The 21,440-nt window shown below is 35.3% G+C and overlaps 3 protein-coding genes, 1 non-coding gene and 1 pseudogene across 4 annotated transcripts; all 5 read right to left on the bottom strand.

Moving 5' to 3' along the window:
- Window positions 1-1,379: 1,379 nt before the first annotated feature.
- Window positions 1,380-2,364, bottom strand: LOC104708878 (uncharacterized). Its single transcript, XM_010425537.2, has 2 exons — window positions 1,809-2,364; window positions 1,380-1,666 (listed from the first exon to the last, which is right to left on the bottom strand). The coding sequence occupies exons 1-2, from the start codon at window positions 2,359-2,361 to the stop codon at window positions 1,413-1,415; spliced, it is 807 nt and encodes a 268-aa protein (XP_010423839.2). The 5' UTR covers window positions 2,362-2,364; the 3' UTR covers window positions 1,380-1,412.
- A 583-nt stretch (window positions 2,365-2,947) lies between these two features.
- Window positions 2,948-7,401, bottom strand: LOC104792710 (ribonuclease 3-like protein 3). The gene is made up of 9 exons (XM_087511597.1): window positions 6,942-7,401; window positions 6,690-6,842; window positions 5,426-6,591; window positions 5,386-5,389; window positions 5,261-5,292; window positions 4,645-5,149; window positions 4,403-4,552; window positions 3,944-4,305; window positions 2,948-3,790 (listed from the first exon to the last, which is right to left on the bottom strand). The coding sequence occupies exons 1-9, from the start codon at window positions 7,269-7,271 to the stop codon at window positions 3,148-3,150; spliced, it is 3,345 nt and encodes a 1,114-aa protein (XP_087367723.1). The 5' UTR covers window positions 7,272-7,401; the 3' UTR covers window positions 2,948-3,147.
- Window positions 7,402-10,470: 3,069 nt separating this feature from the next.
- On the bottom strand, window positions 10,471-10,576 carry LOC147949968 (small nucleolar RNA snoR9). The gene has a single exon (XR_015565699.1). It is a non-coding gene; the product is annotated as a small nucleolar RNA snoR9 (small nucleolar RNA).
- A 1,258-nt stretch (window positions 10,577-11,834) lies between these two features.
- Window positions 11,835-12,997, bottom strand: LOC104792702 (uncharacterized). The gene is made up of 2 exons (XM_010518913.2): window positions 12,429-12,997; window positions 11,835-12,313 (listed from the first exon to the last, which is right to left on the bottom strand). The coding sequence occupies exons 1-2, from the start codon at window positions 12,943-12,945 to the stop codon at window positions 12,063-12,065; spliced, it is 768 nt and encodes a 255-aa protein (XP_010517215.1). The 5' UTR covers window positions 12,946-12,997; the 3' UTR covers window positions 11,835-12,062.
- A 3,124-nt stretch (window positions 12,998-16,121) lies between these two features.
- Window positions 16,122-18,779, bottom strand: LOC104708869 (cysteine-rich receptor-like protein kinase 41; annotated as a pseudogene).
- Window positions 18,780-21,440: the final 2,661 nt, after the last annotated feature.

Raw genomic sequence — 21,440 nt, 5'->3', positions numbered from 1 at the left:
AGAAATTGATGGGTTAGTGGGTTAACTCATAATAAACTCATTATACCCAAGCTCATTTGACTCTTAGCTCATTTAATCATCAACTCATTTAATCCATCAACTCATTAGGGTAAAAATTTTTAACTTATTAGGATTTATGATTTGAGTTGAGTTGAATCATTAGACTCGACCATTTTGACGCCCCTAGATAAACCATATAAAAATTCTATGAAGCTGTCATTCGTGCATTACGCTTATATCACATGATCTTTTTATTTATAGGTTTCATGTGTGTCCCGATAAAAAAATATCACATGATCTTTCATTTGTAGGTTTCATGTGTTTATCTTCTTAAAAAAAATATTAAGACCAAATTCTAAACTACAATATATTTAACATCCCTAATCTAAGAGTATGGGTGTGATCGACACCAAGAAAGATATCGGTTGACATCACTAATTTTGTGGTTAGTCGGTTTGTTTAAAATCGTTCGTTAAGTCCAAAATTGGTTTGAAAATCATATTTTTTTCTAAAGAAAACTTGACCGAGCCTATTTCTCTTTTTGTCTAGTGTGTTTTTGTCGCTTCGAGAGAAAAAGAGAAAGAGAAAGTTGGCTTGTTGTTGTTCCAAAGGGCTAAAGAGAAGCTTGGGTGAGGTTTGAGGAGCAAGATGGTTGGGCCGGATTTTTAGTGCTTTCAAGGGAAGAAGAAGGACATCAATAGCTCTTAGGTGTGAGAAGGAGTAACTGTTTTCGTGGGATTGCTTAGAATCAATCCAAATTAGACGTGAGTGTTACTCCACATTATTGTTTTGAGATTGTAAACGAGTCGAAGCAGGGACTAATCAGTCACAATGGTTATTCATGTTTCTTCTTCAACCAAAAGAAAAATTTGCCCTCAACTATTTTTCATCCACGGCATAACAATTTTTTCCATGACTCGTCTAGATATAATAATTCCCCTTAATTCCACTCCGATGTATTTTTTTTTTTTTTCATCCCCTTAATTCCACTCCGATGTATTCGTATCAACTATCAAGTTACTTATTGTTCCTACACCATGCAAAGACACGATAAAATGAATTGCTCCATGTAGGAAGTTTGATGACATTAACTTAAATAACCGCAGAGCGAGGCAGAATTTTATTAAAATCTATGATTGAAGAACCCCTAAATGTTTGTTTGAGTATACAATTGTTAACTAATATATTATGGATGTTAATCTCATCATGCATATATTAGATAATACCTTAGTCAGAAGGTATTATCATCATAAAATAAGTATAACTTTAGGTACGTAATATGTTTTTGTAGAGTACTAAAAACCCTAGATCAATCTCTCATATCCAAAAAATAAAGAGTATTCAAAAACGAAAAACTAATCAAAAACCCATAACTACACTTCATGTTATAATAACATGATAGGCTTAAAGATTTAATCAGAACGGTGAGGGACTGGGAAGACAGTTAACTTCATGTTATGGTTACAGCAATAATCTCCATCATGCTCCCCCGAGGCAAAGAAGTAAGGCTGTATTTTCCTAAGTGTGAAGTTGAAACTTTCGTGAGATCCTTTCTTTGTTGAACCAATCTTTCTGGCATTCTTGAAATCGCAATTCATGTAACTCCATGGGTCTTGGAACAAATACACATTATTCCGGCGCTTGGCAGATTTGTCATACTTGAAAACTGTTAGAAAGAAAAAATAAAAATTATCACCAATTATTTAGTTAATTTAACCTGACTTAAATTTCATCAAATTAGAGTTATTCAACGGGTGACAAAAAAAAGAAGAAGTTATTCAACATTATCACTAAGTAAATTTACTAACCAAGAATATCATTGATGTAGAAAGGAGCATTATTGGAAGCCCATTCTTTGTAATTTAACCCTTTCGTCCATCCTTCTGATCCTCCCACTACGATTTTTCTTGGTGTTTCACAATCCGTGTCGGAACCCGAAACCCAACCCGAACTGTTTGAATTGTTATCGTTTGAGCCCCAACTCCAACTCCAGCCTGACTTAGGACTCCAGTTCCAACTCCAACTTGAACCGTCAGGGTTGGTACCTGAACCTGAACCGGAGCCAGAGCCGCTTGACCTATCAGATCCCCATCCACAACCCCAACCCCAACCAGATCCATCAGCGTTTGAACCTGAACCTGAGTTGTCGGATCCCCAACCAGGGAACGAGCCCCAACTCCAACTTGAACCGTCAGAGTCTGAACCAGGACCTGAGCTAGAGCTACTTGACCCGTCAGATCCCCAACCCCAACCCGACCCGTTGCTCCAGCTCCAGCTCCACGCCTCTGCTCCAGATGAGGAGAGACATGCAATGGCCACGACGAGAATGAGCAGCTTCTTTTGTGAACCAGAGAGAGCCATCGTTTTTTTTTCCTTCTTACGTACTTTGTTGTGCTTTGTTTAGTATGTGTTTGTGACTAATGTATAGGTTACGAGAAACGTATTTATAGAAAAGGGATAACTTAAGAAGTACCAATTGATTTGTGAACAGAATATTTAAATAATAACGGTTTTCAAATTTATATTTCTTATCATTATCACATCTACGAGTAAATTATTAATTAACGGTTTTTTTTTTTTTTGGTCAACTATGCTCTTAATTATCAGTCTTAATTATTCTTTCCTTTTGTCCGCCAATCTCACATAAAAGGAAATTTCAATTTTTATATATTTGAAATTGAAGATAAAATTGACGAAAACAAAAAAGAAGATATCAATGATAAATATTGGACTTGGAGTTTTGATAAATATTAACTAAGATAAGTTTTGAGTTTGACAATTCCAACTTGAACTTGGAGTTTTGAATCTTTTTAGAACTTGAGAGCCATTTTGAACTTGAGAAGGACTTAAATATTGTAATTATCACAAAAAGTTGACAAAAATGGCTGACAAAAAGAAAAGACGATATAGTGAACAATGTGTCTTAGACATATGACAAAAATTGGAATGGAGGACAGTTTGATTGATTCTAGAGACTCACTCATTGCACCAATAAGATTAATGAAATACAATAAGCGTTTGTCAACTGTGCAAAAGAGAAATACCAAAAAACTTAACTAAATCTTTCAACGCCTTTTCCTCTTAGCTTTTGATGCATGTTCTCGTTCTCATCTAAACTATTCTCCATTTGCTGATTTTCGTTCTCATCTAAATTGTTCTCCATTCCAGATTCTTGTTCTCATCTTGCCGCCTTCTCTTTCTTGAAAGCAGATTCTTCTTCTTTTCTAAACTATTAGGCATTTGCAGATCCCCTTTCTCATCTGAACTATTCTGCATTTGCTGATTCTTGTTCTCATCTAAACTGTTCTGCAGTTGTGGACTCTTCTTCTCATCTAAACTGTTCTGCAGTTGTGGACTCTTCTTCTCATCTAAACTATTCTCCATTTCCAGATTCTTCTTCTCATCTAAACTGTTCTGCAGTTGTGGACTCTTCTTCTCATCTAAACTATTCTCCATTTCCAGATTCTTCTTCTCATCTAAACTGTTCTGCGTTTGTGGACTCTTGCTCTCATCTAAACTTTGCCGCTTCCTCTTTTCTGAATTCTTCTTCTTTTCTAAAGTTCTCTGCATCTTCCGATCCTTCTTCTCATCTAAAAGTTGCTGCAGTTGCAGATTCTTTATGACACGACTCAACGGAGAAGATTTCAGAGTTCTTATCATGTGGGAGGCTGCGTTGTTTTCAGCAATCTTCTTACGTTGTCTTTTGAAACCTTTGATGCATAAGGTACCTTCTTCAGTTGAAGTCTCAACCTTAACTGTACAAATATATCCCTTCTCAAAGCTCTTAAAACTGAAAAGATTCGAACAAAGTGGCATAATGGTTGTATCTGTTAATATGGCGCATTGTGTCACTCACAGTAAAAACAGTAAATGCACTCTGCTTCCTGAGATTACAAGACCCTAGAAACAAGACAGCTCTAAAGTGAGTAGGACTAATATATACCTGAAAACCGGGTTTGACAAGTTTCTGTCTTTGCAAATCCCAATCAACTTCTCTTTTGCATCTTCATATTCAATGTAATCATTCATAACCATTTCAATGGGCATACTCTCCGACAAAGTCTGTAAAGCCGCTCTAGCAGCATTCATCTTTGCGATATTTCCACACTTATTAGGCTTCCCACAAGCTATAAATTTATCATCAAGGTATACCTCACCAATAATGGACCGGCTGCCAATTTTACGATACTTGAACTCAACTCGCTTGCCTTGTTTATATCCCACGCCAAAAAGCGTAAGAATTATATCAGGTTGCTGCCGCAAATCATCAAGTGTTAGTACTGGCTCCAAAAGACTCCCCATTATCTGCAAATTTCATTTCTTTTTTTTTTTGTAAGTTGAGAATCATAATATAATAACACAGAATTTGAAAACACAAAAAGCGAGTGAGAACATAACAAACCTCCCAGAGTCTTTTAACATCAAGATTCACATCTATATAAACAGCTCCAGCTATAGAATCTACAAGGTCAGTGATTATTTTTGGGGATTTCACAAATCTGTATGGATCTGGATCATCTTCTTTGCCTAACAACTCTATGAACTTTATAACCTAAGAGATGATACCAAAAGTAGTGAGTATATATCATAAGAAGATATGTTCTCGATCAAAGCGAACATTCACAAGAGATAAAAATGATTTACCTCTCTTTTTGAATCGGGAACACTGTATATAAGGAATTTGTAGATGCCATGTTTGACGATGACACGAGCCAACCTATCGTTACGTGTATTTGCACTTCGCAACAACTCCAATTCGTTAGGTTCGAGCTTAGGGTGAGCGAGGTATATATGATTCATGAGGGCGAGAGAAAGAGCAGGCTTGCCAACAAAGTTAAGCCGCTGAAGCAAAAGTGAATGAGAAATGTTGTACGTCAGCGCTTCTCTCAGAAGATTTGTGTTCTTGAAACTGTAGTTGAAGATCTTCTCCACAGCTCCCACTGAATCTAAACTTTCATGCATTTGCAGATTACTCATTAGAGAAGATTCCAAGACTTTTATCATGTAGTAGGCTGAGGAGTTTTCTGCTTCCTTTTTCTTTGATTCTATATCTCCCTTCATCTCAAAGGTACCTTCTATCGTTGGTATCTTAATCTTGGCTGAACAAACAAATCTATGCTTATTTTTTCGCCGTTTTTTTTCCTCAAAACTTTAAAAAGTCAAACACAGTAACAAAAATGTTTTAAGTTAATATGGCACGAATATAGTTTACTGAGAGGCACACAAAGTAAAAAAAAAAAAAAAAAACAGCTAAACTCACACTGATCTTACGAGCATCAATGTGTGAATTGTCTAACCCAAAATTGTAAGAGTTTAACCATAGATTAGCAAAGGTGTTCTCCCTTTTAAGATTATAAAGAGTGTAGACTACACATAAATATTAACTTGACTTTGGATCATGGTCCTTTTATACAGTAATTAGTACTTAGGAAAGAAACATGTAGGGGACAAGATACACCTGAAAATCGGATTGGGCCAGTTATTCATGGCACAAATCTGAGACAGCTTCAATTTCGAATCTTTAGGTTTAACCTCATCAACAACCATTTGTTTTATTGGCATTTCATAGGTTAAAGGGTTCACAGAGGTATTGGACAAAGAAGATGATCCAAATTGTATTTGGAGCTTTCTAGTGGAGCAAATCTCAAACAACTTCGCTTTCACATCTACAGGTTCAACATTTGGACTATCATCATCAATAACCATTTGTTCTAAAGGGTTCTCAGAAAAAGGGTTCTCAGAAGCGGTGGGGATAGAAGGTGGTTCAGTCTGTAACTGAAACTTTTCAGGGGAGCTAATCTCAAACAACTTCCGTTTCACATCTTCATGTGGACTCTTCTCATCAATAACCATTTGTTCTCGTCTCATTTCATCGGTCAAAAGGTTCTCGGAGGCGGTTGGTAACGAAGATAATTCAGTCTGTGATCTGAGCATTTCAGTGGAGAAAAACTCAAACGACTCCCCTTTCACATCTTCAGGTCCAACATCCATTTTTGTTGGTGTAACTTCATAGGTGAAGCTGTTCTCAGAGGCAGTTGGTAAAGAAGATGACTCACTCTGTGATCGGAGCTTTTCCGCGGCGCAAATCTCAAACAACCTCATTTTCACATCTTCAAGTCCAACATGTATACTATCCTCATCCATAACTGTTTCATCTGGAGTCATTTCACAAGGTAAAGGGTGTTTCTCAGAGGTGGTGAGCAAAGAAGGTGATCCTCCAGTCTGTAACCTAACATTTTCAGTGGAGCAAATCTCAAACAACTTCCGTTTCGCATCTTCGATTTCAACGGCAAGTTTATCCTCATCAACAATCTTTTCAATGGGCATAGATACCATCCTACTTAATGCTTCTTTAGCAGCTGTCAGCTTTGCAATATCTATACTAATAGAACGCCGACAACCAAAAAGCTTATCACCAAGATAGACCTCAAAAACATTTTTACCGTCCTCATCATCTTTGAAAGACTTGAACTCGATTGGCTTGCCAAGTTTATCAGCCAAATGAAAAAGCCTAAGAAATGTTCTTTCAGGTTCAGGGTCCTGCTGCAAACGATCCAGTGTATATATTGGCTCCACAAGTCCCCTGAAGATCTACAAATATTTTTCTCAATCTTTAATTCAAGAAACGTATAATAATAAAACATAGAACAAAAGGACCAAAGTAGACTAACATAAAAAAACACACATACCTCCCAAACTCTTAGCAAATCATAATCCACATCAATGTATACAGCTCCAGCTAATGACTCTATAAGATCAGCGAGTATCTTCGGAGATTTCACCGCTCCACCAAACGGAAGTGGTTCATCTTCTTTACTCACTGCTTCTGAGAATTCTTTAATCTTTCAATACATGAGACACCAAACGAAACATGTTCTCAAATCATTCAACATAGAAAAGAAAAAAACAAAAAACAGAGCCATTTACTACTGTTAAAGTACCTTTGCATCTATAGAAGGATCAGGATCCTCGAGTATAAGGCATTGGTGGAGATTGTGCTTAACGGCAACACGAGCGAAGGTCTCGTTACTTACACTAGCAGTTCGTATAACACGAAGCTCCTTGGGTTTGAAATTGAGATCAGGGTAAGTGAGGTGGAGGTAATTAGTGAAGGCAAGCTCGAGAACTGAATCGCCGAGGAACTCAAGCCGTTCGAATAAAGTAGATGATTCGATATTACTACACGAGGTTTGTGTTATAGCTTCCTTGAGAAGATTCTTATCCTTGAAACTGTAGTTTAAGATATTCTCCACGGCTTCTACAGATTCCATCTCCGGCCAAAGCTCAAGGCGGCGTCGTAGATCGGAGATATTAATTAGGTCAGTCAGTGACACAACACAAGCGTGTTCGGTTTCTTTGGTTTCATAAAGAAACCATAGTGTTTGGTTTGGTTTAGTTTTGGTTTGACACAAGTTTGGTTTAAATTTGGTTTTTGTTCAGGCGAAGTTTTGAGGATTTATTGTAAAACATCTCCTATCCATTTCTACTTTTTTTTTTTTTTGGGCAAAATCCATTTCAACTTTTTCCTATGTATATATATATATATATAAAAATCTATTTTAAAGGCAAATTTGCTCCATTCCACCTTTTTTTTCATCTCTAAAATAGAGATTGCTATTTTTTCCTATATATATAGAATTTCTATTTTTTCCTCTATATAACAATCTTTATTTTAGAGGTGAGAATAGATGTGTGTTGGAGTAAAACTCACCTCTATTATAGAGTTTCTCTACTATAGAGAAAAAAATTAGAGATGGTCTAAGTTGATCTCTTGTTTTAAATTATCTAAGCCTTCAACCCTAACTCCTAAACTATAAACCCAAAATATTGATACTGAATCCAAGTGACCCTTAAAGCCTAAATCCTAAATTATAAACCCCCTAAACACTAAATTATAACTCCTAAACCACAAACATTTTTATTGATTACGTTTTTCTATGTTTTTAAAATGTTCAAACATAAGTAAGTATCCATAAACTATATTACAATTTATCATCCACTTATCAACCACCAAATGTTCGGGTAAAAATAGCTAACATATATTCATCTAAAATATGACAAATGCATCTTAAAATATAGAAATGTAATTATAATCTATTATAAAAAAATATATAAAATTTATTGATAATAACTACACAAATGACAATAAAGAAAAAAAAGAGAGAAAGAGAGAGAGGGGGACAATCAACCACAATCCATAAAAATTTTACTTCTTAGACCAAGGCCATTGGGGGTTTGCTCATACAAATACTCTTATTAAAAATATAATAAAAATAAGGGAGAAGAGAAAAAAAAAAGGAGAAACGTTTCTCAGAAGAAATAACACAAGTGTCATTTATTTAGTGGAACATATATTAAAAAAAAAATAAATAAATAAAAAGAAAATCTATAATAAAAATATTTTTATTTTATTTTTTTGAGAAACATTCACCGTTACTCCCATTAAAGATGCATTAGTTTCCCATCACAAGTGCGGGTAAAATAGTCCTATAAAAATGGACACCTAAGCAAAACAAGTGTACAGTATTCAAAGTAGGTGTTTTTGTAAGAAGTTTCACATAAAGTAAGTGTGAGTGTTAAATAATTATAATCCTACGGGTGAGAAAGTTTGTGTGGATAAAAACCACATACACTTCTTCTTGACCTTTTTCTCTTTTGTTTTTGGTTTTTTTTTCCTCTACTTTTTTTTTTATTTTCTATATCTTTTTATTATTTTCTTTGTTGTAACACTTTAGCTAGTTATTATCAAAAAGTTATCTGTTCATTTTTATACAATAATAGATTGTGATTATATTTTTTCTACATTCTAAGATGTATATTGCTATATTTTTTTTTTGAATATGTAATCATAATCTTTTATGCAAAAACATATACAAAGATTTAAGAAAGAGAGAAAAATATAGAGAAAGAGAGGACTCAAAAAGAAATAATGGCAAAATAGTCATCAAATTATGACAAATTTGTCAAATCATACTCAAAATTATAGCATGAGCAAGAAGTAGGTGTGTGTATAAGACTTTCTTTCTTAAGAAAGTGTATCTACATACTATTGTCTCATAAATTTATATGTTTAAATGTTTTGTAATTTTGATATAGTTACCATATGATAAAAAAGTGTAAGCTATTGAAGACAAGAGTTGAGGGTAAGCAGAGCCGAGTAGTTTTGGTTTGGAGATTACCATAGGGCTCAGTTGTTTAGATACTATTAAAATAAATGAAACTAATTAGAAAGTCGTATCTTTGGTATTTGCATCATTCCATTATGTGTGAGTTCATATACAAGTACAACACACTTGCAAACTGGATCCACAAAAGATCAAGGAAAGAAAAAAAAAAAACTTTAACACGAGATAAACTAAGTGAATATTTATAAATTATCTCTAAACGTTTTTGTTCTCTAAATACATATTGACGGATTAACCATACGTAGATGTTTTCTAAATATATATTGAAGCTACAAAATCTGCCAAGATTGAAGCTATATAACCATTTTAGCTATAGAAACCAACATCACAGAAAAAAAAAGTTGAAAATGATATCAAGTAAAATCTTCAAAAGAGTCGTATCAGAACAGAACATTATGAAGTTGAATTATATTAGGAACTGAATGCACCAAAATTAAAAAGGAAAATTTACTCAATGTGTCATACATTTTAGGTAATATTACCAAAACCATATAAAACTTTTTTTATTATATCATATTTCATGTCTATTTTCTATACCCAGTGTACCTTTGTTATAGGAAAAAACGTAATTACAAAAATATCATTGTCACATCAGACAAATCACATCGCCATGTCAGAAATTTCTTATGTGTATTAAATAACTCAACCGTAAACCGCTACAACGGTAATCACGAGTAAGTTACGGTATGTTGCGGCTGACTTATGGAAAATGGCTGAGTTATGAGCGGACGACTGACTTACGAGCATAACTCAGTCTGTAGTTACGGCTGATTTAATGAAATTTGTCTGAGTTATGAGAAAATGACTAAGTTATGAGCATAACTCAACCATAACTACGGCTGAGTTTTTACCCCATGGTTGAGCTGTAAAAAAATTGGCTGAATTAATTTTCTCCGGCTGGCTGAGTTATTAACAACGACTTACTTATGAGATGTCCTTACGACTGATTTATGATCAAATACTATAACTCAGCCGTCATGAGGTGACTTATAAGAAAATCCGGCCATTTTACGGTTGACTTAGTAGCAAAAGATTAATTCCTACAATATCATTCAATTACGACCGACTTATTAAACGTTACAGCTGAGTTACATATTTTCAGTTGAGTTATGACATTAAGCGGCTGAGTTTGGCAGCCATCTTTTTGTTTTTTAATTATTGTAATAGTATTCATGTTGCGACTTAGTTATAATTTTGTTTGATGGCTGATTTAGTTAGGCTGATTTACATGTTTGTTTGGTGGTTGACTTGCCACTTCACACGCATCATTCCATGACATCATTCTAGGTCATCATCTTCTAAGGAAATACAAAACGTCTTTTTCGACTCTTTTTCTTCACAGCAACAAAGATATCCATAACTTCATTTTCTTCATTCTTCTTCATTTTCATTCATAGATCCAGTTTCGGTAATTGCTGTTTCCAGTAATCGGGTAAAAAACACAAATATACATATTTAACACCGACGATAGAGGGTGTCAAGTTGTGCAGATAGATGCGGAAACAACGCACGACAAGCTTGTGAAATTGGTTCTCGATGACTAAGGATTGAATGCGTTGAGCCATCAGCTAAAGCTGAGCTACATGTTCTCGAACAAGGTTTATGTTGGCTGAGTTATTTATATACAGCTGAGTAGCAATATAACTCAGCCGTCATATGAATCTACGAGATCTTTTGTTTTCCCTTAAGTATTTTAACTCAGTTGTCAAGTACTAAAATTCCGCCGTTTACTTCCAGTTTATTTCTTGTTATAAGTCAGCCACAAAGCATTATAACTTAGCCTTCATATGAATCTATGGGACCTTTTGTTTTCCTTTGAGAATTATAACTCAACCGTTAAGTAATAAAATTTAGCTGTTTAATTTCAGTTTATTTTTTGTTATAAGTGCATGAAACATTATAACTCATCCGTCGTATGATATGGAATAGTTTGTTGATATGTATTTGTTTTAATATTTTCAAAATTAAAAATGAAAATTTAACACAGGGTAATAATTGTAATTACAAGCTGAACACTAAATATATGAGTAATTTTTAGAAAATGTATAATATACCAGCAATATTCATATTTTTATATCAAGTCTGAGTAAGTTTTTCAATTAAGAAAGATAAAAATTATAGGTAAATTTTTCTCTCCACCAAATTGACTTGTACCTTACAGCTTTGATCTTGTCCTACATTTTGGTATCAGAGCTTCAGTATAGAAGCTTTAATACCAACTCATAGGTCCGAATCAATGTTTCAATGTACAAGTTAATAGATAGAAATAATATAGTGATTTATGGTTTTCGTAATCACGTATAATCTTATGAAGATAATCTTTTAGCCAAACTATATGAAGAAGAATTGAAGAAGAAAGAAAAGAGAGATGCCCGTAACCCTAGTTACCTTAATTGATGATCATAACATGTTAATATATAGTTGCTAGAATAACCTAATTACATGGGCTACGAAACATGGATTTATGTGCTTCTATTGAACTTGTAATGGGTCACGGTTTTAACAAATTTAATCCACAAACATCCTCATAAAAAAGACCGGAATTCAAAGATAATTTGGAGAATCTAGTCATATTTGATTGATAAGGAACAGTTCTTACTCCATTTGCTAAAACAGTGAATATGGTAAACCTTGTCAACCCTAAATAAATATTAAATTTTTTCATATCTTGTCATAAAAATACCAAACGGTGCCCTTTTTTACCACAAAAATATGGTAGTATACAAACAATGGTGATCTCATAATAAAAACATAAAGCAAAACCACAAACAATCCCAACAAAATGTAAATATTGTAACACATAAATAATGGTAATATCTCATTTATTGATGACACAACAACCAAATGAAAAACTAATGTTGGACTTGGATTACCAAATTACCAACGGGGAAGCGTGGGCATGACGGTGAACTTCATGGTACCGTTGTTGCAGTGAGCACCTTCATGCTCGCCGCACGAAATGTAGTAAGGCTTCATCTGTTTTAGAACAAACTCAAAGCCATTTCCAGCACCTTGCTTCGGGGACGCAAGCATTTTGCCTTTCTTCACGTCACACTTTTCATAGCTCGATGGGTTCGGAAGCAGGTAGACGCTGTGCGTGAATGGGACTGGTGGGTTGTATTTGAAAACTGCACTCGGATGATCACATCATTAATATTTTTTTTTTGTCAAAACTTACATGCATGAAAAGGTATATACATTCCCTAAATGATGTGCGATTAAGTCGAAAACAAAATGACTCACCAAGTATGTCATTGAGAAAGAATGGAGCAGTCTTAGAAGCCCAGTCGGCATAATTAAAACCGTAAGTCCACTGTTTGTCTCCACCGACTATGATCTTTCTAGGTCCATTGTAGGTGGCATTAAAGTTTTTTGAATGACCTCCATAGCCCCAGCCTGAACCCGAGCCGCCAGATCCCGAGCTGCAATTGTTGTTAGGACCCATGCCCCAACCCGAGCTGTCAGATCCGGAGTTGTGAGTGTTGTTGGGTATCCCACCCCAACCCCAACCCCAGCCTGAACCATTTCGACTAGAGCCCCAACCCCATCCTGACACTGGGGTTGAACCTGAACCACTTGAATAGTTGGAGCGATGACCCCAACCCCAACCGGACCTCGAGTTTGAACCTGAACCACTTGAAGAGTTTGAGCCACCACCCCAACCCCAGCCAAATCCTCTATTGGCCTCAGCAAATGTAGTGAGTAAAGAGGCAATGGTCACTAGGACTAAAACAAGGTTTAAAAAACGAGAATGCACCATCGTTTCTTCTTATGAGTTATTAGTTAATTGATAAGTGATTGTGTTGGTGTTCTTTTGAAAGTTTAGAGATTGGTTATTTATAGGAGGAGGAGATATGATGGAGATGGTGCCAAACTGCCGAAAACGTGAGATTTTAGTCACCTTTTTCTTTAAAATATTTGATAACGAAAAGTATTGATTCTTTTAGCACACAATGTCACATTCATTTACATGAGTGAAAAAATGTAAGGTACGGCCGTAAATGTTTGAATTATAGCCGATAGTAAAATAGATTTAAAAAAGGGAATAGAAGTGAGAAACCAACTAAAATGAGATGATTCTTAAGGAAAAATGCATTGGACTTGTTTAGTGGAAGAACGTTGACTTGTACGTCAATGAATTTCCAATGTGGGAAAAAATCTTCTTTGCTTTTCGTTGCTACTTGAGCTAATTAACGTTGACGAATCAAAACATATATTTAAAACAAAAATATATTTTGTTAATATTTAAAAAAAGAAATTTAATTACAACAAAAATAAAATATTTTGTTTCAAAAAATATTAATAATGTAAAAAGAAAATTATCAAAAATTGCAGAATTTATTATAAATACAAAGTTTTTTTGAAATAATTATAAGGAGATTATATATATGTCATAAAATTCAAAATTATAACCTTATTTACTTATTTTTAATTTTAAGTTATTAATTGTACAAAAAATAGAAAAAAGGATTAAAGAAAATATAGAGTTAATTATTAATATTAAATTTTGTAAATACTCGCTTTTATATAAACATAGATCGTTTCATATTTAAATAATTTATTCAAAAACACTGCTTTCAACTTTGTTTAATTGGAAAATCTTTTTTAATGGGAAGATAAATTTTTCTTATTTTTTAAACCAAAATTTTCTCCTACTTTTCAGTAGAGAATAGGTAAGATTAATATGTTAATCCAAAAAAAATTAATATATGTGTTTTCTTTTCCTAATACTATATTTTAAATTGTTTTATTTAATTTATATTTTATCTTTGAATTATTTGGGATTCATATATTACTGTGATTATAGTTTTCTATTGTTTCTTTAATTATGTAAGTCAAATTAATTTTCTTCTAATTTTTCAATGATTGGTCATAAACGCTTCTTTTTTTTTGCAAACATAATTGTTACCATTATTCATTCAATCTCAAAGGGAGATAACAATTAGAAGCTCATCAACCTAATGGATTGATAAAATAGGCTAATCAAACACAAGCTTACAACAAACATAGATCGATAGATTATAAAAACATAAATCGTTATTGATAGATCCATAGGAGCTCAAAGACTGTGACACTCTGGTTTGCAGAAAGGTTTAAAATAATTGATTTGGCCACATATGTCACCAAAATGCACTTATTTTTCTGGTCCTGAGAGAACTTCATGATGGGTGACCTTCCTGGAAGTGATTTTTGAAACTGTGCAAGTGAGGACAAAACACAGGAAAATATCATTTGTTGATTTGTAGGATCGGTAAACAAGTTTTTAAAGCCCCCCAGACATAACAAACCGGCCATCGAATATGGGTGGGTCCACGGACTGGGAATAGATGTATGACCCACTTAGGAAGGTGGACCCATGGACTGAGAGTGGACATGGGCTCATTAAGCAAGGTGGCGGTTAAGGCGTTACAGAGACAGAGCCTACATCATGGTGTGTCAAAGATACTTCTAAGAATACATTGGGAAATTTAACATTAGTTACTATCAAAAAAATTTGTGACATTAGAAAAAGGTTTTTACTTTCATTTGTTGTCGGAGCAAGCCATTTTGAGATAGCAAAAAAATGTAAACATGTTCTCTCCACACATAAGAAGGGCAGAGCCGAGGTTCTCTCTATAGTGGAGAAGGTTAGACGCAAGGTTATCTCCCAAAGGGAGGAAGGTGGAGGAGGTTGGACGCAAGGTATCTCCCTAAGGGAGAAAGACGGAGCCAAGGTTCTCTCCACGGTGGAGGAGGTTAGACGCAAGGTTCTCTCCATAAAGGATGAGGGTGGAGCCGAGGATTTCTCCATGGTGGTCATACATTATTATGATGATATATCATTGATTAGTATATTATGTTTTTTTGAGCCAACAATTTTAGTAATAAAAAAATTATGCAAAAGTGAAAGTAAAATAGTTGGCTTAATGTATTTATATAGACATTTTCTAAGTGGTGATAAAGAATATATTTGTAATATAAAGTATATTTAGGTGTAAAAAATACACTTTTAATAGTAACACACATAAAAGATTTGTAAATGGATATAAATCAGTGTATTATAATAAAATAAAATTTATAAATAACGTACAACAAATTTTAATATATTTTTATTAAATTTAATTTAATTTATAAAATTTTAAACCCGTATATCGGGCGGATCCTCATCTAGTTATTACATAAAGTCTTTTTCAGCATTAATTTGTCTTCCTATAGAGTTACGTTTTAGTGACGATACGATGATTTTACCATAAAAGCTCAAAGTATCTGTTGTGATTGTGGACATGTTTGGTCAGAAGAAAAATAAACATTCAACTTGCATACAAATTTAAGTTACTTACATTTTAAAATTAAATTAAATTACAACGATAATTTCAACAAAGCAAACATAAAAAATATTTATATAGTTTTTGAGAAAGTTGGTAATATTCCCATCTCTTTTCTCATTTCACTACATGCGAAAAAGATACAAATTTATCCAAAAAAAAAATAGTATATAAAACAAGATAGAGGTTTATGGGTTTTTTTCGAATTAACTTACCAAAAGTTCAATACAAACAACTTCACAGTTCACATACATTCTCACCTTCATATTTCTCTTGAATCTTGAATTCTTGATGTATGGAAGATGAGAATTAAGATCCATTTCAAAAGAATCAGCCTCATCTTCACATTGTAAATAATAAGTTAACCAAACCTTTCACATAAATTCTTAAAGCTTAATCTTATGAAAATTTAAGATTCAAAATTGAGAAGCAGTCCTACTTCATAATCTTAAAACCGGGGGTTGTTTTTTTTAATTACAAATGCAGCTTTTGGTTACTCAATAAAACGGTACGAATTAGGATTACACGCTAAACGAATATTTTACAAGAGAAAACATAGTGACACATAATGAAGTAAACTTTAAACTTAAAAGCAATATAAATTTTTCATTTGTGTCTTTTGACAAACTAATTAACGAGGAACTAACTCACTGATTGTAACATTACTCAAAGATGCTATACTACTTGTGTTATTATCTCTTGGCGAGGGTTCTCCATATTCCAAGTAAAAACCAGGTTGCGAGGGTGTTGGTAAAGTGAAAGAACTTGCATTGAGCATTACAACAACAGAAGCCATTGTTGGTCTACTCTCTGCATCCTCCTGAACACACAACAACCCAATGTGAATACATTTCATGATTTCATCACTTAGACCTCTTGTTTCTATCAGAATGGATCGACAATGTTTAACACTTTCCCTTCTCTCTATTTTTTCCAAACCTATACATATAACACAAAATATGAGTTAATAAAATTAAGTCAAGAGTCCAAAATTATATAATACCAAACTCAACGTCTAGAGTGAGAAAATAAAACACTTAGCTGATGAGGAATAATGAACTTTGTTCTTCTGGAGACCAGTTGTTTCTATTTCCTGTAATAATCTCAAGGACTAGTACACCGAAGCTAAATACATCTGTTTTTACCGAGAACTTCCCGTTCATTGCATACTCTGGAGCCATGTAACCGCTGCAACAACCATATAATATTTATTGTTTGGTTTCATCTTTAGAATTTGATAGAACGAAAAGAGTACTTTTTTTGGCAGCTTACTAGGTTCCTGCAACTTTGCTTGTAATCCCGGTCTGAGTTGTTTGGTCTGTATCAAACAACTTCGCCAGTCCAAAATCGGTGATTTTCGGATTCATTGCATCGTCCAATAGAACATTGCTGGCTTTAAGATCTCTATGAATGATTTTGAAACGAGAATCTTCATGGAGATATAGAAGACCTCTAGCAACACCTGAGATTATCTCATAACGTGTTTCCCACTCCAAAAACGTACTTCTATTAGAATCTGAGAAAGAAAAACGTTTAATTTGGACCATTCATCAAATAGAAATATGCTTGTGTTAGGGTTTAGGGTTTTAAGGTACCAAATATGAAATGGTCAAGACTTGTGTTCTTGAAGAACTCATAGATGAGAAGTCGTTCTTCTCCATCTATGCAGAAACCTAAAATTCTAACTAGAGTACGATGTTGAATTTTTGCAACCAGGGAGACTTCATTTTTAAACTCAGTGTCGCCTTGTCCTGATTTCATTGACAATCTTTTCACAGCTATCTCTTCTCCAGAATTTAGAACACCCTAGTGATAATTAAAACACATGTAAGAGAGATATTGAATCATCAATGAGGGTAACAAAGATCAAAAACATTAAGAAACAATCAATCTAATCACCTTATAAACTGTACCAAAGCCACCTTGTCCAAGCTGATTATTAGGAGAGAAGTCATTAGTTGCTACTCGTATAGTATCAAAGTCAAGTTGAAGTAATTGTGTATCTCTAATCTTATTGTCTTCAACATCTTTGCCTGATTCTTGAGAGAATAGTTTCAACATAAATATTTAACTTGAACTAAAATTTCCACCTTCAAGTCTCTTTCCTTCCTTTCTTCTTCTACTCCTTGTCAATAAGAAGTAAAGACAGACTAAGACTACGGCAAAAACAACAATGGAGCCAACTGTTAAGATTATAATTTTTTATTTGACTTCACCTTCCAAATCAAATAAATTTTTTAAGGAAGTAACATATAGTTAGAAACAAGAAAGTAATTGTTAATAAACTCAGTCACTATATAGAAGTAGCTAATGCATGGTTCTCTGTATTTTGTTTTGTTATTGTATATTACAAAGGTTACTAATCCCAATACACATAGATATCTTTATACAAGTAACTTAAAAGCAGATTACTCTGTCTTGTTTTACTGGTAAAACGAATTACTCTATTTTACCTGGTGGTTGTGATTCTGTTGATGAATCAGACTCATACTCGGACTCGAGATGGAAGAATCTCAAGTTACTATCTATCTGTAAATTACAGCGGGGACAAAACCACCTGATCCCAACTTTCCCCTTTGTCGCGTTCCAAAAACCAAAAAGAAGACAGTCGTTGCAATCTTTCTCAGACAAATCCGGCGTGCACTGCGTAGCAGCGAAGAATCTTGTGTAAGGAGGAAGGCCAGGACCATCTTCTTGAGCATACTTCCTCTTAGAGCCACCTGATGCAGAAACTTGTCTGAGTCGGTTAAGTAACTCGCACTGCAGCCGAATAAACTCGTTTCTATCCGCGTACAATTTTTCGGGTTCGGTGCTTCCAAAACAGGCAACGTCCTGAGTTTCCCAAGAATGGGTTTGTCTGAATAACGAAACATACATTTCGTGGTTCTCAACTAACCTTCTCTATGTTGTGAACAATAGGTTGTGGTAAGTTCACTGCGGCTTGGGCAATACAGTTACGACAATCTACTCGAAAGAGTACTCTGTTGCAAAGTCCTATGGCCTCGACTCGTTCTTGATCCGAGTCTCTTCCGATGGAGAGATTGTAGAAAACATAATTGTTGGGAGTGAGAGAATGGATTGAAGAGACCAAACGGTTGAGATTTTTGGAGAAGACGAAATCAGCAAAGTTGCTTTGAGGGGATAAACATGATCCTTGTGAGGGAAATTCCCATACAGGACTGTCTATGTCGACAGAGAATTGTTGTTGTGTTAAGCTGACGAATGAGACGAACAAGAAGAAGTAGAACAAGAAGTGATGTGGTCGAGACGAAGAACAAGAACAAGTCATGGTAGATGCTTTTAAACAATGAGCTCAGCGGCTCTTCAGGTAAGAATCATTTTACTCTTTATTTTGAATCATTAAGGTTACATCATTTGTCTTTATATAGACATAACATTATTAGGATTTTTCTCATAGGACAGCTCACTCATCACATAGGCCAAGACAATCAAACCTGTTATGCAATTGCATTGGTTCCAATTTTCCTCTTTGCTTTGTTGACTGCGTGTACTACTTTGTCTATTTGTGCAGGTGGAGGTAGCCATTGGAAGGTTGGAGAAGCTGGAGTGTTTATAGGCTTTTCTCTTATGGGCTGAGGTGAAGAAGGCTTAATGGGCTTGACGATAACAGGCTGATGTGCGGTAAGGCCCATTATTGTTTTAATCACTTCAGTCCTTGGAGACATCTCTTCAGCTTCCTTCTTCACTATGATCTTGACAGGAGGAGTCGGAGCTGTTGCGATCGGTGCTGTTGCGATCTTACTCGGAGCCTTTGGAGTCTTGCTGATACTCCCCCGCAAACTCTGTGTGGGAGGGAGGACCACACCGAGTTTGTATCGCAGTTGAGAGAAGGGCTTTATCGGTAGTGACTTTGTAAAGATGTCGGCGATCTGCTGATAACGAGGTATGTGTTTAACAAGAACCGTTCCAAGAGAAACCTTCTCTCTTACATAGTGGTATTGATTAGAAAAGTGCTTACTCTTCTTGTGGAAAACAGGATTTGCAGTAAGATACACGGCGGAGAGATTGTCACAGTACAACTCTGGTGGCTGATATTGAGGGATCCCGAGTTGTCTGAGTATGTTACAAATCCAAGAGATCTAAGCCGCTGCATCTGACATTGCACGGTACTCGGCTTCAGTGGAACTTCGAGTGACAGAGTCCTGCTTCTGAGACACCCATGAGATTAAATTAGTTCTAAGGTATGTACAATATCCACCTGTTGATCTGCTTGTTTCTGCACAGCCACCATAGTCATTATCACTGTATACTCAAAGAGTACTACTTGTGTTTCGATTGAAGTTGAGTCCCATTGTAATTGTACCTTTGATGTAGCGGAGGATACACTTGAGAAGATGATAGTCAGCAAAAGTCGGAGCATGCATCTTCTGACACACAAAATTTACTGCGAATTGGATATCCGGTCTTGTAAGTGTCAGGTACTGCAACTTTCCAACCAAGCTTCTAAAATAGGTTGGATTTGGGAATGGTTCCTTGTTCTTAGCTCTTGTGTTGTCCAATTGTTCAGGTAAAGGTGTTGCAACAGGTGCACACTCACTCATGGCTGCAACAATCAACAAGTATTCCGCATACTTCTGCTGAGATAGGAAAAGGCCTGATGAATGGAAGTGAGCTTGTATTCCCAGGAAATAGTGCATTTGCCCCAGATCTTTCATACGAAACTGTGTGTTGAGAGATCCAGAAATGAAGTCATAGCAGGAGAGCTATTTCCTGTAATAAGCATATCCTCCACGTAAAGCAAAAGTATGATGACTGCTCCATCTCGTTTGTAGACGAAGAGAGAAGGATCTGGGATGTTGCAGGTAAACCCAAACTCTAGTAAGTAAGTACTGAATTTGTCATATCAAGCTTGTGGTGTTTGTTTTAACCCGTAAAGTGATTTATGCAGGCGACACACATAATCTAGCTTTGAGGGATCAACAAAACCAGCTGACTGTTTTATGTACACTGTTTCTGTAAGATCTTCGTGTAAGAAGGCATGTTGGACATCCATTTGTTTTATATCCCATTGCATTTTGGTGGCCATATTCAACACTGCTCTAACAGTTGCTGTGTGGACTACTGGGATGTACGTTTCCAGGTAATCAATTCCTTCCTCTTGATTGAAACCTTGAGCAACTAACCGAGCCTTGAGATTTTGTAGAGGTGCATCAGCATTTCATTTTGTTCTAAAAACCCATTTGCTTCCTAACACGTTCATATCTGGTGTAGGAGGAGTTAAAGACCAAGTGTTTTCCGCTTTGCAATTTCCCATTTCTTCACCCATAGCTCCATTCCAACCTGGATGCTTGAGCGCTTCAGTCACAGTCTTTGGTTCTGGATAGGATACTTTGTGTGATAAAAGGGCATATCTTGGATTTGGCTTCCTTATCCCATCTTTTAGTCTTGTTGTCATTCCATGACTAGGCATAACTTGACTAACCGATTCTGCTTGTGGCGGTTTACAGGATCCTGAGGAATTTGAACAGTTGATGTTGAGTATGCCGAGGAGCTTGTGACTTGGGTTGAAGAACTTGAACTTGAAGAGACTGAGGTAGGTGTACTTAAACTCTGAGTTGCTGATTCCGGTGTTTTATGTGTATTCTGACTTCTGAATAGATATAGGAGTTTGATCAGGTGAATTTGTTGGAGAGGTAATAGCAGGAGTAACAGAGGGAGTAGGGACCACAGATGTGTAAGAGCACTGAGAGTCCTGCAGAGGAGTATTCGTCCTGATAAGAGAAGGAGGAGAGCTGTTGCCAATAGAAGCAGGATCGGTGCCTGTCGTACACTCAGTACTTTCATCCAATCCCTCAGTAGACACAACCTGGGACCTTGTGCTGGGTAATGGTGGAAAATCTTCTGGTGAGAACAGTGGTTTGTTCCTTTGTTGTTCATCTTCTGTTACTTCTAATTCCTTTTTCTGATTCGAACTTTGATCTTGTTGAGG

The sequence above is a fragment of the Camelina sativa genome, chromosome 1, assembly GCF_030686135.1.
Source record: "Camelina sativa cultivar CO46 ecotype springtype chromosome 1, ASM3068613v1".
NCBI lineage: Eukaryota > Viridiplantae > Streptophyta > Magnoliopsida > Brassicales > Brassicaceae > Camelina > Camelina sativa.
Note: the sequence above shows the minus strand (reverse complement) of the source record. Positions and strands in the feature narration are given on the sequence as shown.